At 32.1% G+C, this 16,853-nt stretch overlaps 1 protein-coding gene across 4 annotated transcripts in view; it reads left to right on the forward strand.

The window, feature by feature from the left end:
* The window catches only part of LOC140432429 (myogenesis-regulating glycosidase-like), a 91,177-nt gene that overhangs the window by 60,669 nt on the left and 13,655 nt on the right, over positions 1 to 16,853 (forward strand). For all 4 annotated transcript variants that reach the window (XM_072520327.1, XM_072520328.1, XM_072520326.1 and 1 more), the window contains exons 3-10: positions 48 to 308; positions 2,440 to 2,627; positions 3,600 to 3,687; positions 13,409 to 13,563; positions 14,002 to 14,158; positions 16,093 to 16,280; positions 16,437 to 16,549; positions 16,646 to 16,765. In XM_072520327.1, the coding sequence (XP_072376428.1) occupies positions 48 to 308; positions 2,440 to 2,627; positions 3,600 to 3,687; positions 13,409 to 13,563; positions 14,002 to 14,158; positions 16,093 to 16,280; positions 16,437 to 16,549; positions 16,646 to 16,765 (1,270 nt within the window). The remainder of the gene's footprint in view (positions 1 to 47; positions 309 to 2,439; positions 2,628 to 3,599; positions 3,688 to 13,408; positions 13,564 to 14,001; positions 14,159 to 16,092; positions 16,281 to 16,436; positions 16,550 to 16,645; positions 16,766 to 16,853) is intronic.

The raw sequence follows: 16,853 nt of genomic DNA on the forward strand, positions 1-16,853 counted from the left end.
AAATTATTACGTTAATGTTTTTATTCACTTAAGTACTCTTTTTTCAGAGGAAGAAAAAAAATTGAAAGGAACACTAGGAGTTGGCATAGACTTCACCAATATTAACTGTTACGGACAAGAATCCTGTCAAGTTGGAGATGCTGATTTCTCAGTTAAACAATCTGATGATGGTTTCCACATCAAATGGGAAACAAAAAATTTAACCAGTGTTTTTCAAGACTGCTTTGATTTTGAAGAGGGTGTTCACTGGTACGGAGGACCGGAGAGAAAGAAACAAAGCTGGCCCATAGAGAAATTGGAAATTGAAAGTAAGTATATTTTTCTGAAAATGTTTGTTTGCGTTATCTAACTTTTTATTAAATAGCTTCTTGGGAGTATTAAACTGCAAATAATACTAATTTTTTTTATTTTTTTTAAATTGTATTTATTTATTAATATTTAAATTATTTTCTGTGCTGAGTATCAAGCTTTTTTTAAAAATTTGGTTACGTAGATCTATAAAAGCCCGCGCGCATACAGACAGCGGGCAGGCGGTCTGAGTTCTTTGTTCAGAGTTCTGCATTCTTTGTACTGCTAACATCCTAATGTAATAGCACACACTACCAGCAGTCAGACCACGGTGATCAGTGAGAACTCTCGCGGTCTGTTCACATAAGGACAGAGAACGCGAGACCTTTACTATGTCGGAAACAGAAAAATTAATTGTTTCTTAATTAATTGATTAATTGAATCTCGCGCAGCTACCCGCGCGGTGTATTATATACACCACATCTATTAATATCAGATTAAATACATAGGAATTATTTATAGTAATGTATAAGGATAAAAAACATGATTTTCATTTTTGCAAAAATCGCATATAACAACTGTTGTCATATGTTGGTTACAAACTGACCTATTGCTACTTCAGCACATGATTGTTGTGTCCTGATTTTTTTCATGCCGCAAATGAAACACCTCGCTCTGTTCTTTGCAGGTGGCTTGTCATTGTCTTCTGTTGTTTTTTTTATATTTCGTAAGAAAACCTTCTATATCACTTAGCAGTCATTGAATGCTGGCGCTTTCAGAGAGATATGGCTTAATCAAACCAGTTCAATATTGGGTTCTTTAAACTAAAAAGGAAACATTTACCGTGTGTTCTGTGTTTAATATGACTGGAGATGCTGAAATAGCAATATTGCACTAAATGATAAGAGCTTGCGTGTGGCTTGCTTTGATCTTCAAAAGGTTTTAGCTACGCCTTTGTCTAACGTAAGTGATTTTTACTACAAAAGCAAATACTCTACATATAACTTAACAGTTTAGGAAATAATTAGGGTGACTGCTACAACTGGTATGAACAGGTGGCTAAAAGAGGTCCAAATGAAATTACCAGTTGCCTCTGTAAATTTTTAGAACTCAAGGCAAAACATAGTGTTAAAACAATAATATTCTATTTAGACAATCGTGAAGGACAAAATAAAAATCGTTTTGTGTTTTCGATGTTTGCTTTTGCTGCTGCACATTTTCACATTGATATTGTTTACAGATTTCTGTAAAAGGCCACAGTAAGAACGAGGGTGACAGTACGCAAGCTGTTATCGAAAATGCAAAGAAAAGGTAATCGGTTACTTTGTTAGAAGAACAAACAGAACAGTGGGTCAGTTTATTCAGAATGGCTAAAACCCCAGGAAGAGTTTATAATGTTACGGAAATATCCCAAGATATTTTTTTTACCTTTAAACAACTGACTGATACTGAGAATTGGAAAGTTGACAACGAAAAACAATCAGTGAAAGTTAACAAAATACGAGGAATAAATTTTTCGCATCAACAATAAAATTCTTTAAGGTTCAAATACGAATTTGATGATGGTTTTACAAGTTGTAACATAAAATTTAATCGAAAATGCATCTATTACCATCAAATTTCCACCGAAACTATATCATGCACCATTACTAATTGAAGCAAAATCTAAAAGGATTACTGTGGCTGTATAATACTAGCAATATACCCATATTGTACCATGGATCTTATAAACATCTTAATTCAAAGAGTTATGTACCTCCTAAAGTCGAGCTCGATGTTGATTCAGTTGAGAGCAAAGAAGAGTCAGAAGAGGAAAATTGAATTAAAATACAAAACTGCAAATAAGATCAGTTACTTCCTCAAAATGTAGTATTTTATACAAATAAAGTTAAGAAACAAATAATTCTGCGATTTATTACTTTAAAATATCTCCATCGAAAACTATAGTAGGTAACTCATTTAAAAGTCACATATGAGCATTTCTGTCTTAAATCTGTTTTACTCTTGTAGAATAATTAATAAAAAGTATCACTTAATGCTATAAAACAATTTTAAAAAATTATAGCGGCTCGGAGAAAATACTAGAATAGAAAAGAATTAGTTATAATATATTTACAGTTTTGTGCGTCATAATAAAAATTCCTATTTTAGGTTATCAGGCATATGTACTACATCAGTTGGATAATTTTGCTGTAGCTGAGCGTTATTGGTTAAACTCAAAAGGATTATATATTTATCTAAATTCTAAAGTACCTTTGTATGTTGATCAAAACATTTCGAATAAAAATAGAGTTTGCTTCATAGCCAAATTAGAGGGCCCTTATATTAACAGACATAAGGTTAGTATATAATTTGAATAATTTATTATTCCTGTATGTTAATTTTGTGGAAAAGTAAACATTTGCTTAGACGAAGTTGTTTCTAGGCAACGACAAATATCTTTTAGACAATATTCATCATTGTACTTTACCTAAGCGGGCAAATATTTTCTATCAGTGGTTGTGTGTGATTGGGAATTATTGACTTCACAGTAAATTTTCATTTGCCATCTAACCTTTCTGAGACTATTTTGTATTTTTTATGCACAAGCTCTAAAGAAGTACCTAGGTTCGCATGTGTTAGTAAATGTTTTCCCCAACATTTATTTGCTGTTCGCAACGTAGTGGCTTTCCAGTATATAATTGAACTTGTAATGGGTAAGTATTTTGAGTGTCGCATGCCCAAACAATCTTAAGACCATATTTTGCAGGCTTTATGGGAACGTACTGAGTAAATTGTGTATACCCTATACAAGGGTATACGGTTTTTAAATTACTGTTGAGCATGGTCCAGATGTCACGGATTGGAGCAGCTTTATCTGTTGCTTGTCGTTCATAATATGTTCGATAATCATCAAAAAGAATAGTACTCAACAATAATAATTGGAAACGATCTCGCAACATAGCAGCACGAACCAGTGGCAGAGCAGTTAATTTCCATAAGTCTGTTACATGTTTATTGGGTAATTGGCTTGAAAATTTCCTATGGCTTTTGATCAACATTTTGAACATCTGATATCTTCCGTATTGTAGTATTCTGTTATTTGTTGATCTTTTCTATTGCTTTCTCTCAGAATAATTTTCAAGAGGAAATTTAACCCTCCGCAGGACTGGCAGGTTACTAATTGTTGTTATTCTTATCTTGGAACAACAAAAAAAAAGAACTTGTTACATATTCGGTGAAAATTTTTATATTTTTATGATTTTTTATTTTGTTCTATTACAAATTTTATAGATTATTTAAAATAAAGACGAAAAAGTTATAATTTTTAGAATTTTTTGGAATACGATATAGTAATAAAAGATGATCCCAGAGAGGCACACCAGCACGCCGTCCAAACATTTTTGGGAAAGCCATCAGGTAAAAATAAACAAATTAAAATTTACAGTACATTTTTTCAGTTGAATTTTCTTTTAAATTAAATATGAAAGTATCGATTATTAAAAAATCTAGAAGAGGATAGCAAAGATAGTTCTTACTAAAGCCAAATCACACAACAATCTGTGAAAATAAACGAAAAATGCGGAATAATTCACCACAATAAATGAATCAGAGGCACTTTAGGAATAGAGCGGAACTATTCTGCCAGGAATAGAAATCCTTTATAATGATAATGAAAGTATGGACTAAAATTGTGCACTGCTGAAGTACAGTATTTGAAGCATAGTCTGAAAATACTAAAACTAGGTTTAGGTGATAACAATACTATTTATTGATTGAAATGTACAATTATTAGTATGAATATAAAAAGTAAATGAAGGTGAAATACGGCGAAACACTATAATTTTCCGTGTCATCACCGAATTGTATGAAAATTTAGATTTAAGTTCTACTTATCCTCTACTTCACTTGTAAACGTGCCGTTGGATTCTTTTTATTTTTTTGGGGTGAAAACTACCCCCATTAAAAAAAATCCGTAAAATTGTAAATTAAAACAACTCATCATCTGGCATCACTGGCTCGACAACCCTTTTTGGGTCTTGGCCTGCTCCAGGATTCTTCTCCATTCTGATCTGTTTCGTGCTTTTTTTCTTCACTTTTTTATTTTTAAGGTTGTTATATCATTTTCTATTTGTTCTAAGTATCTTAGCTTCGGTCTTCCTCTTGTTCTTTTTCCTACTGGCATCTGTTTGAATATTTTGTTTGGTATTTCGCCTTCTTCCATTCTTTCTACATGTCCTATCCAACGCAGCCGTCCTATTTTATTGAATGTTATAATATCCGGATCCTAGTATATTTTGTATAGTTCAGAGTTTTATCTTCTTCGCCATATGTGTCGCAAGATTTTTCTTTCGAAGGTGGCTAACAACGTTTCCTCTCTTTTAATGAGTGTCCAGGTTTCTGAGCCGTATGTGAGTACCGGTCTTATTAGGGTTTTATATATTTGGCATTTTGTTTTTCTTGCGACGTTATCTGATCTTAGTTGCCTAATTAAGCTATGGTAACATTTATTTGCAATAAATATTCGCCTCTTCACTTCCTGCGTAACGTTATTATCAGACCTGACTAGGGATCCCAAGTATATAAAGTTTTTTACCCCCTCTATGTTGTATTCTCCTATTGTTATATTTTGTGGCTGTCTTATTTCTGCGTTTTTACTTACCTGCATATATTTTGTTTTGGTCTGATTGATTTTAAGACCACTATTTTGTGCAGCTCGTTCTATTTGGTTGTATGCCTCTATCATTTCTCTTCTTTATCTTGCGATTATGTCAACATCATCTGCAAAGGCCAGTATTTGCATGCTTTTATTAATGATTGTTCGTCGTGTATTGACTGTTGTGTCCCTCAGTATTTTCTCGAGTACGATGTTGAACAAGATGCATGATAGAGCGTCTCCCTGGCGTAGTCCCTTTTTCACATCTATTGTTTCCGTTAATTCATTTTGTATCTGGATTCTACTTTCTGTGATGCGTGTCGATGTTATATTCACTTGTTTTTTCGAGGATCTGTCGCAGAACAAATATATCTGGTCTATTGTTGACTTCTGTCGACAGAAGCCACTTTGATATTTGCCAACTATTTTTTTAGCGTGTGGTCTAAGTCTTTCATAAATGACGTTGGACATTATTTTGTATGCTGCATTCAACAGCGTGATTCTACGGTAGTTTCCACATTCTAACTGATTTCCTTTTTATTAATTATTAATTAATAAATATTATAAATTAAAATTCAAATCAACTTTTAATGAACTTAATGAATGTAAATTAACATTAAATAACATAATTGAAGTTTTTATCACAGTTTAACCCCTAAATCTTACCTCTTAGATTAGTTATAATTAAAATAATGTCATTGAATACCTTATCTCCATCGATTTCCATGGAAATTTGGATTTAGGTTATACTTATCCTCCACTTCAAAATTGGATTTGAGCCGTTAGTTGCTTTTATTTTTTTAAGTAGGGGTGAAAACGACCCCTATGGGAAAAAAATTATATTATTGTTAATTCAAGCAATTTGGAATTATTTAATTATACAGTGATATTCAATTTAGATTTCTATACCGTTTTTATTTTATACCACATAATTTCTACCTTTATAAAAACTACCCCTTGCAAAGAAATTTGAATAATTTATTGTACTTTTTTTTCACTGAAACTATAAATACAATAATTTTTTAATCAAAATGTTATGAATTTATTTTATTTCAATTTAAAAAACAACCCTTATTATTTTGAAATGATGGATAAAAGTATGTCTGTGATTTAATAGCACATTATATGTATCTCAAAATGTTCCTTTATACGCGTTCTAATATCTCCTATAATATATGAATATGTGATTAGTTTTTTAATCATAATTCGGTTAGCTTTTGAGCTATGAAGTATTTAAGAAATCAATTTTGTACGTTCTTTTAAGGGCAATAAGATGCCATCTTAATAATAGACATAATAGACATCTGTGCTCTACAGGAAATAAAAAAGAAAGGAAAAGGACAATCAAAATAAGGCGAATACATACTAGTCTACAGTGGAGTAGCAAAAGAAAACAGAGCCAAAGAAGGTGTAGCCTTACTAATACAAAAAAAGGACCAAAATCACATTAAAGAGTGTCAATAAATATCAGAAAGGATTCTAACAGCAAAAATAAAAATGAAGAAGGAAGACCTGAACATCATACGGCTCAAAAAATAACAAGCGAAGTTTGTAAGTAATGAACAATAACATATCAAAAAAGAAAACGCCATGGTTCAGAGAGAAAGTGAAGACAAAATGTGAAGAAAAGAAGAAAGCCTTTATACAATACAGAACACAACAAATACAACAAGCATACAAACACTATAAACAAATCAGAAATGAAACGAATACGTTAGTTAGATAAATAACAAGGGAACATTAGCAAAGGGGGCACTAAAAAGAGAACACAAAAGAAATATGAAGAATGATCAGAGAACAAAGAAAAGAGATAGACGAACTAATTAAAGTGAAACGAATTTAGAAGCAAACATGGGCAGACTACTTTCGATCCCGATTTGCTAAAGGTGACGATAATGAATCACCAACACCAGAGGTGGCGACAAACGAAGAAATAAAAATTGAGGAGAAAATGGTAAAGGAAGCATTAAGGAAATTAAAAAATAGAAAATCAACAGGAGACGACAGAATACCGAACGAACTCCTAAAGTACGGAGGAGTAAATCTAACCAAACAACTATTAAAACTCATCAAAAAAAGATTAGAACAAAACAGAATTCCTTAAGAATGGAGATCAAGCATCCTAATACATCTCTTCAAAAAAAGACAAATTTGACCCAGACACAAATAAATTTATTAGACACAACAATAAAATTACCAACCAATATAATAACAAATAAATTCAATATCTAACACTAACAGAAGAACAACAAGGTTTTACCTCAGGAAGATCCTGCACCGCCGCAGTATTTATAATGAGGTAAGTGCAAAAGAAATTATTAGAATACAACAAACCGGAATATCTGTGTTTCGTCGACCTTAAGTTAAAGGTCGTTATCCACTTATTGTACTCAAGAGAGATACTTCTAGAAATAATTAAAACCAACGAAAATCTTTACCAAAATAACACAATAAAAGTAAAAGTAGAAGAAGAACTAACTGACCCTATTGAAGCTGGCAATAGGATAAAACAAGGAGATTCTCTAAGTCCTCTATTGTCCAACCTCATTATTGATAAAATAATAAATAACTTAAGAACTAAAATAGGATATTTGAACTTAACTCAAAATGGCAGATATCGAGAATTTTTTTTTAGTAAATCTTGCCCAAGTACTCTCGCTCTCAGAGCATCTTCAGGGCATGTCGTCATAAATGTAGGCTATCCAGCACGTCAATGAATGTTATAAACATTAACACAAAACTAACACTAGACAAAGGACAAACAGTTTAAAATTATTTAGAAGCTACATTGTGGGCAATAGTAGGAGAGAGAATAATGCCAAAGAAATACAGATAAAAAAGGATACCAAATGGGAGAAAAACAGCTTAAAATAATCTGCTATGAAGATCACGCAATACCTCTCTCTCAGAGTTAAGATGATTTACAACGTATGCTACAACAATTAATTATAACCGCCAGAAAATTTAACAAGTTAATTTTCCCAAAAAAGATAACATGCATGGTTATAACAGCAAATTTACCAAGATGTAAATTGGAGCTGGAAGATTAGATAATAGAATAGGTGATGGAGTTTGAATATCTAGGCATCACATTATCTAGCCACGGAAAGCTCGAAACAGAAGTGGAAGGTCAAGTGAATAGAGCAAACAGAGCCGCAGGTTGTCTGAATGAAACAATATGGAGAAATAAAAATATCGGAAAAGAAATGAAAGGCAGAATTTACAAAACAGTCATCAGACCAATAATGACATACGTGGCAGAAGCACGACCTGACACAGAGAGGACAAAAAGGATGTTAAAAACAGCAGAGATGAAAAATTGATAGTAAAACACTGTGGGACAGAGCTAAAAGTACAGATATACGACGTAGATGCAAGGTAGAGAACATCAGAAACTGGTAAAGAAATAGAAGAGTTTTTTTATAAGCAAAATTTTTCAGACTAAAAACCGTCTGAAAACGTGGATTTTATTTTATGAACATTTTTTTAAATGAACATTTTCACTCGCAATTAACTTAAAAAGTATTGACATAAAATACAAATTGCTTAAAATTAGTCAATTTATCGAATTCCGGACTTATTTTAAACGTATGTTTTTTTACCGCCGAGGATTAGTATCTTTTACACTCCAATTAAAGGCAAGTCCCTGGGCTTAAGTCTTAAAGTAGAGGGTAAGAGGAATCTAAATCCAAATTTTAAAGCAAATCCGTCGTGACGATTAAAATTACACTACAAAACGGACTATAACGAAAACATAAAATTATGTTACGCCACAGTATTATCATTCATAATTATTTTTACAAATGTCGAATATGAGTAAGTGATAATGAGACAAATAAGTGAAAACAAATATTTTTGTCGTAAATTAAATTTATTATTATGATAATTGAGGAGGTTTAAAGCAAAACCGAATAAATCCACTAAAACCGATTTTTGGAAAAATAGGATTTTTCTGAGATGCAAAAAGTAATTATTTTTTTGTTTATCTTGTTCGCAAATATTGTTAGAGAAGTCATAATAAAACTTTTGCTACAATATAAATTTAAAAAAGTGATATTTAGTGCAAAAGAAAATTTAAACAAAAGTGGATTTATTTGGTTTTGCTTGAAATAACTGGATTTATTTCATTTTGCTCACAACTTTATTAGCAAGAATTAACAATTTTCAATTCAATTCAATTAACAATTCTTATTTAGTATGTTTAACCACTTGATTATTTTCACATAAAAGATTCGTGTACCACAAAAAACTTTCGTCACTTTTCCACTCCTTTCCAAATTGTTTTTCCATAAGTTGTTGAACACTTTTTATCTTCTTTGGTGGAATGGCACTTCGCAGGTTGACTTCGGATAGCAAAAATTTTTTTAAAGACTTTCCCTTTTTGTAAATTGAGCGCCTAAGTTCGGATTGGGCTTCAAATCGATAATGCTGAAAGCATGATATTAAAATTTTAATTTCTTTAGTTTTTTGAATCTGTGTCTTTTCCAGACAGATTCTTTTTAAGTCTAATATTCCCACAAACTTGTTAAGGTAATTTTGTAATTCCTTGATATCAAAAATTTTCCAGTCTTGTCCTAAGACTTTTGCACTTCCGACTTGTGCATAATGACCGATATATTCTTCTTTAGATATAATAGTTGGATTCTTTCTAAATATTTTTTCAAGTCGCCCAAAAGCTCTATCTGCTGGCATAAAACTGTGACCTCTTACTGGAAGGTAATACAAACTTTTGTGATATTATCAGGAGAATACTTTAACAACCAAAACATTAACATATGAATCAAATGAGAATTTTTGTTCTGACCCCCACATCCATCGCAGAACAATCTAATCAGTTACATTATCCAGTTCCAAAGATTTTAGGTAATCGAACAAAGCAGATGACACTTCTGTAGCGCCCCTCCCAGCCTGATCTTCGGTCCAAATATAAAACGTTGGATTTTTGGAGTTCATACCAACACAGCAAAAAGAATAGAGGCTTATTTGGTGTGAATAAAATGCATCCAAAATTGGCGTGCGTGGTAAGGGTTGAACCTGCTGCAGGTCAAAGCAAAATGTCAGGGAATTCTCTGGCTCTTGTTTAGAAAGCTCGTAAAATGCTTTTGCTCTTTTTTTATGAACTCGATATTCAGTCATATAATTGGTTTTCTCTTTTTCGTCTTTTTCCGATTTAATTAAATGCTTTAGACGCGTGCATTGGGAACAGGTATCAGAAGCTGGAGACAAAAATCCAATGTTAAATTTTGTTAGAAAAACCTTTCTAAGCATATGGTAGCCAACTTGGTACTAACTTTCAGCCTGTTCATTATACATACGTTGTAACTTTCTAATACTAAGATGGGCAGGTAAATAGATTCTTCGAGATTTTTTTCGATTATAATGACTTCCGACGCCACGCAATTTGCCAACAAATTCGCGTACTTTCTTCCTCTTGTCCAAACTTATTGTTGAAATATGATCCCCTCCTCTTCGCTCTTTGGGACAGTCTCCTGAGTCAACAATCTTACATAATGTAAACAATCTGTAGTTTTTAACACCGGTTGCTGCCATGAAAAAAGCCCTGCAGACTTTAACTACCCCTGTTGATCTTGTTTTCTTAATTTTTAAAAAGAAGTTTGCTGCCCTTGTTCTTTGTCGGGGATTATCTTTAACATATCTCTTTCTTACGGTACCGGAAACGCTTATAATATTACAAAGTTTCACATCTTGAATGCTTTTTTCTGGTACACTATAAAGCTGACTTCTTATATTCTTAATATCTGATGTTTTAACATTTTGGCATTGGTATGTTTTATTGTCATGTGAGAAAGGACGCTTAAATTTCTTTAAGTCTGGATCTGGATCTTGGTACCTAAAATAAAATACATAAGGTTAAAAAAAAAGATAGCGTGGCACTTGCGGAGTGCCGACAGAAGTGAATATTTCTTATAAATTCGATTATATTCGATTCGATCCGATTTGATATTACACATAAATAAAAAATGATTTTACCCGTTACTTTTAGGATTAACAAACTTTCAAAGGAATTAGAAATAACGCAAAATAAGCAACGTATGCTTTTTTGATACAAATACAAACATTCTGCAAACTTTCATTCTGCGTTTAAATGTTTTAAAAATATTTATTAGTTTTCTCAGAATTCGAAAAAAAAAAAAAAATTTAAATAACATTGGATCAAGATTTTGCGCCTACCCCCTTAAAAAACCAAAAAATCCAATTATTAACAACTATTAACTTTACTGGAAAGAGAGAAACAATATTTACTAGTCTACGATTTATAAAAGGACCTTTTGAAAAACCTGCCTCTATCCCAAAATGAGCTATACCTACTAATTTATAAGTACCTTGTAACCTTACCTTTCAACTTTTCCTCTTAGCTTTTTCGGGGCTTTTTCCCTTATTCTGCTTCCTTGATTGGCTTCTTCCACAGCTACTGACTCACCCAAAAAATCTTCTTCCATATTTTTTATTTAATAGTACCTCTGTTACCGAAACTTGTATCGAACTATGTATATTAAACCCGCTAAAAACAGTTTAAACCAGAAATAATATACACTTAGCCACACCCAGTTCACAGACTACTGACAACCTCTTACTGAACAAAAAACACGCGGTCGCTCCAGTCAATGTGTAAACATGCAGAGGCGAATCAATCAACGACAAAATATCTCTAATACCTCCCTAGTACCATCTATTGTTCTAATGAAACATTTGCATAAGAAGATAAAGTAGGAAATGCGCATTTGTGGATTTATTTGGTTTTGAACAAAAAATGAATTTATTCGGTTTTGCATGCAAACATGAATATCACCATTAAAATTCAGTAGGATTTATTCGTTTTTGCTCTTATATATTTTTATATATGGTGTAATTTAACGAAATGAACCGATATTGGCCACTAACAAAATTTTCGTAAAAAGTGGAATTATTCGGTATTGCTTGAAACCTCCTCAATTTTTCGACTGTTCTAACAACCATTCAAATTTCGTCATTTTGTGTCATATGGAACAATTTCACCCAATCATGTCAACATTAGACTGATAATTGCATTCAGTGCAATTTTCAATCCCTATGACAACACGATCGAGTTTGACAACTTCATCCAAATAAATTTCAAAATGTCACGTTTCGGCAATGAGAATGTTCAAAGTATAAATGCGCTAATCAAAGAAAAAATTCCCAGAAATACAACCTACAGTCACAAATATATTTGGGGAATATTCATGGAATTTTGCTGCGGACGAGAATATGAGTTAAATGAACATAGAAGCTTAGAAGAATTGGCATTGATACTAAAAGATTGGGCCGTCAATATGAGAAAGAAAAACGGGGACGAATTCAAAGAGGCAACGGTGAAGACAATGTGGAACGTTTCGTGCAAACTATTGCAAGAAAAGTACTATAATGACTATAGTATTATGATTGACATATATAGATCTTCTATAGTAGAGAACAGCAACGAATCTAATGGTAACTTAAATTTTAATAATTGTACTTTCACTAACTGTACTTTTAATAAATAAGTGTTTCCTTATGTTGAATGATTTTTTTTTTCGAAAAATTATCCGCCGAATATCCCTCGGACATTGATGAATGCCTCATAACTTCATGACAAATTTCTCAAGCTCGTTGCTTGATAGGAACGAGCTTTCGATTGTCATGAAATTATCTCATCTGTTATCAATGTCCTAGGGATATTACTACTGAATACAGTCCCGACCCTTTAGATAACCATTTTTAAACCGTTTAATACCTAGTTTCTGGGATATTTGTCGCTGAGCTGATCTTACCAGTGGCCTTTTTTCTAGGAATTAGAATTTGTTTTAGCTAGGAAAACATCTTTCCAATTCCAAAGTTTTTGTAAAATAGTTCTTCCACTTTTTTTATTTCTATCGCCATTGTTCTTAATTAATAATCGGCTCCTCGGTGCATAAACCAAATACAACTGTAATCTGTATCTCTATTCTCGGGCACCCAACCTTTCTCTTTAAAATGGCACCCATATAAAAACAATTGGACGTTTTGGGTATTTTTAATATCCCACTATTAAATTTTGTGGGATATTATTTTTAATATCCCACTATTAAGTATGAATTGTTTAGTTTGTGATGTTTCCTATGACGTCGGCAAATCAGCTACTTTTCCAGAGGTGTTTTCTTAATAAATCCCCTTTAAATTAGCCTCCGTAAGTACCAAATTTTTGAGGTTGAGGTCTTAAGAACTTTTTGTACACTAAGGTCTTTCTTAAAGTTGTGTATTCTTGCGTATTTCAGATTTGGTTTCGCCTGTTTTAAATCTGATGCTGACAATGTTGTCGAAACGCGTTTTTATGTTTATTATATAAAAACTTTTATATGTTTTACAATTTGGTTTTTACAAATGGTTTCATTTGAAGATTAGTAATCGTTAATACTTTACTTTTTTTTACCACTATTAAGAGAGACTTTTCATTACAAATATAACTAATTTAAAATTCATTTATAGGATATCCAGATGAGAGAATGATAACTGAACCCATCTGGACGACATGGGCAAAATACAAAACGAAAATCAACGACGAAATCGTACTTAGTTTTGCGAAAGATATTAGAGACAACGGGTACGAAAAGGGACAAATAGAAATTGATGATTATTGGGAGGTAAGACTCCTGTAATTCCGTTGTGTTGGATAATAATAATTTTGTTTTTCTATTTTCTTACTACTTAATTTATATCAGTTAGGTCATGGCAACTTAGAGACTTAATAATAGTAGCCTTCTTCTTCTTCAGGTTCCTTCTCCTATCGGACGGAGGTTGGAAATCATCATCGCTATCTTAATTTTATTGGCCGCGCTTATATTATTATTATATATTATAGTTTATAGATTATAGTAGCCTTACGTTAACCTAAAATTTGTGAAATCTCACACCTAATATCAAATTTATATTAGCTGTTAGTTTGTAAGTTATTCATTGCAACCTATAAGTCAAGGGACTACATAGCTCATAATATTTTACTAATAAAATATCCTTATATTTAATATTTAATAATACTTATAGTGATATTTCCAACATTTTAATATTTTTCTTTATCGTAGAAATGCTACGGAGCTCAAGAATTTACACCAACAACTTTTCCAGACATAGTCAATACTATAAAATCTCTAAAAAGTTTAAACTACAGGGTCACCTTATGGATACATCCTTTCGTTAATAGTGACTGTCAAAATAATTCCAATATTGGTATAGAAAAAGGTAAAGTATAAATATAAATCACTGTGAAATATTCACAGTTTTCTGTTGTTGCTCTACTAAGTTCTGTTTTTTAAAAGCCTATCTCCGCTTCGGTCTTACATTCTGTTCAATTGTCTTCCGACGTTTACCGCTAACACTATATTGTGGAATATTGCGGAATAATACAAGGGGATTCATTGAGCCCCATGATCTAATTTGATCATTGATGAAATCATCAAAAGCGTTAACAAATGAAGAAAATACAAAATAGGATACAAAGAAATCAAAATACTCTGTTACGCAGGCGACGCTATATTGATAGCCCAAGACGAAGATAGTCTGCAAAGACTGGTCCACAGATTTAAAATAAGAGCAAAAGAATTTAATATGACATCTCGGAAAACTAAAACAATAGTAGTTAGCAAAGAACCAACCAGATTTTAAATAGAAATTGATGGCATCAGTATTGAAAAAGTAATGGAAAATAAAATACCTGGGAATTACACTGTCTAGCTATGGAGACCTTGACAAAGAAGTAAGAGATCAAGTACAAAAAGCAAATAGACTGGCAGGTTGCCTTAATAACACTATAAGGTGAAACAGACACATTGACATTGAGATGAAGTCAAGAATTTGTAAAGCCACTATAAGACCAATAATGACATATGCCTCAGAAACAAGACCCGACACAGCCAGTGAAGACATTACAAGAAAATGTAACGTACAGTCTATAAATGAATGGACACAAAATAGAAAAAAAGAATAGAATAACCACATAATCAGAATGGAGGAGACCCGTGTCGTCAAAATAGCAAGAGATAAGTCATCAATCGGCAGAAGAAGTATCGGGCGATCGCGCAAAAGATGGAGTGACAACCTTCCATAGAGGTATTAATTCGTCAATGAACAAGCAGAATTGCTTTTAAAGAGGAAGAAGAAGAAGAAGACTATATTGAGAGCATACATTAATCGCCTTAAAATGTAACTTTGTAATTTATAAGTTATCTGATCCAACACTAATGAAACCTATACGCTCAGTCCACTGCAACTTTCCATGAAATTTATTAGTTTCCATAAACTTGTCCTAATACTAGTTGTCTCTCATAGTCTGCATGTATTTACCAGGAACATTTTTTTATTCTGTGACCACTATAGAACTTCTCGATGTCTCCATCATATGCTTTATAAGATGGAGGCAACCAGATGTTTTGCTGACCAAATCAGTTAATACCATAGGAATGTTTGTTTTTTTATTAGGTATCAATCTATAATGTCGGTTAATCGCTCTCATGATTTTGCAAAGTAACTATGGTTTGTTTTTGAACCAGGAGGAGTAAACTAAAAAGACAGATTCGCACCCAAGAAAGTTACTAGAAAAGTCACCAAATACATCTTCTTTTTTGATTGATTATTTCGGCCTTACGCTAGACCCGGTCAGGTGTTTGACAAGTTTTTTGAGTTATATGGATCTCGATATCCAAAAGCTTTTCGTTCAGTGGGTTAGGTGGACTTTTTGAATTATTATTTAAAATTTAAAGCAAAAATGCAAATTTAACGTTAATAACTATTGTAAAAAATTAACCCACAACCTTGATATTGCTTGAAAAGTTGGGACTTTCAGAGTGATTCTGTAATTAGTTTTAAAATTTATTATTTATTGGTTTATCGGCGATATTGAAAAATGGAATATGAACTTCAAACTTGAGTTATTAAATATCTTTGGTTCTTGTTAATGGATTTTGACGTTTCTTTTTATAATTTTTATGTACTCTTTAGTATTATGAATGGTAATGATTGTACACGACAAAACTTAAGGACGTATTCTAGAAAAAACCCAATTTGTCTGGCTCAAAACTTTAAAAAATTGGTTTTAATCTACACATGTGGCTAACAAGATTAAAACAAACATTGTAAAATTCTTTTGTTGTTTTATTTAAGACACATACTCTTTTTAGGATATTTCGTCTTAGATCAAAATGGCAGAGCAAACGGTAGTTGGTGGAATGGTAATGACTCTTTTCAAATTGATTTTACTAATCCAGAAGCAGCAGAATGGTGGTCTGCTAGGTTAAAGAAACTTCAACAGAATCCTGGCATAGATAGTTTTAAATTTGATGCAGGAGAAACTGATTATAGTCCACAAGTTAGTATACTTTAACCAGGGTTTTTACTAATGGGTTATTTTTCTTTGTTGGCCTTTTAAAAACTATTTAAATCTTTTGATAGCTTTTTGATTCCTATAACATTTTCTTTTTAACTTACTATGAAAAGTAGTTTTAGTTCAAATATTATATTTTAGCCTTCAGTTTATCATGGTGTAAACCAAGAAGATGTCCCTAACATTCTAAGCGAAAGCTATGTGAGGACATGTGCTAAATTTGGACCTCTTGTAGAAGTCAGATCTGGTTCTAGGTAAAGTCCAGCAAAATTTCTATTATTATATGCTTTTTATAAAATTGGCTAGGTCTAGATAAAGATCAATATGAATTTACTGTGCTATATTTTTAGAACACAAGACCTACCAATATTCATTCGAATGATCGATAAAGACTCAAATTGGGGAGACAGCAACGGATTGTATACTTTAATCACCACTCTTTTACAGATGAATATTAATGGATACACTTTGTAAGTATACTGTTTTTATTTTTTTCTTCTTCTTCTTAAAGTGCTATCTCCTCAATGGAGGTTGGCTACTACAATTTTAAAATCTTCT

Source organism: Diabrotica undecimpunctata, chromosome 1 (genome assembly GCF_040954645.1).
Source record: "Diabrotica undecimpunctata isolate CICGRU chromosome 1, icDiaUnde3, whole genome shotgun sequence".
Taxonomy (NCBI): domain Eukaryota; kingdom Metazoa; phylum Arthropoda; class Insecta; order Coleoptera; family Chrysomelidae; genus Diabrotica; species Diabrotica undecimpunctata.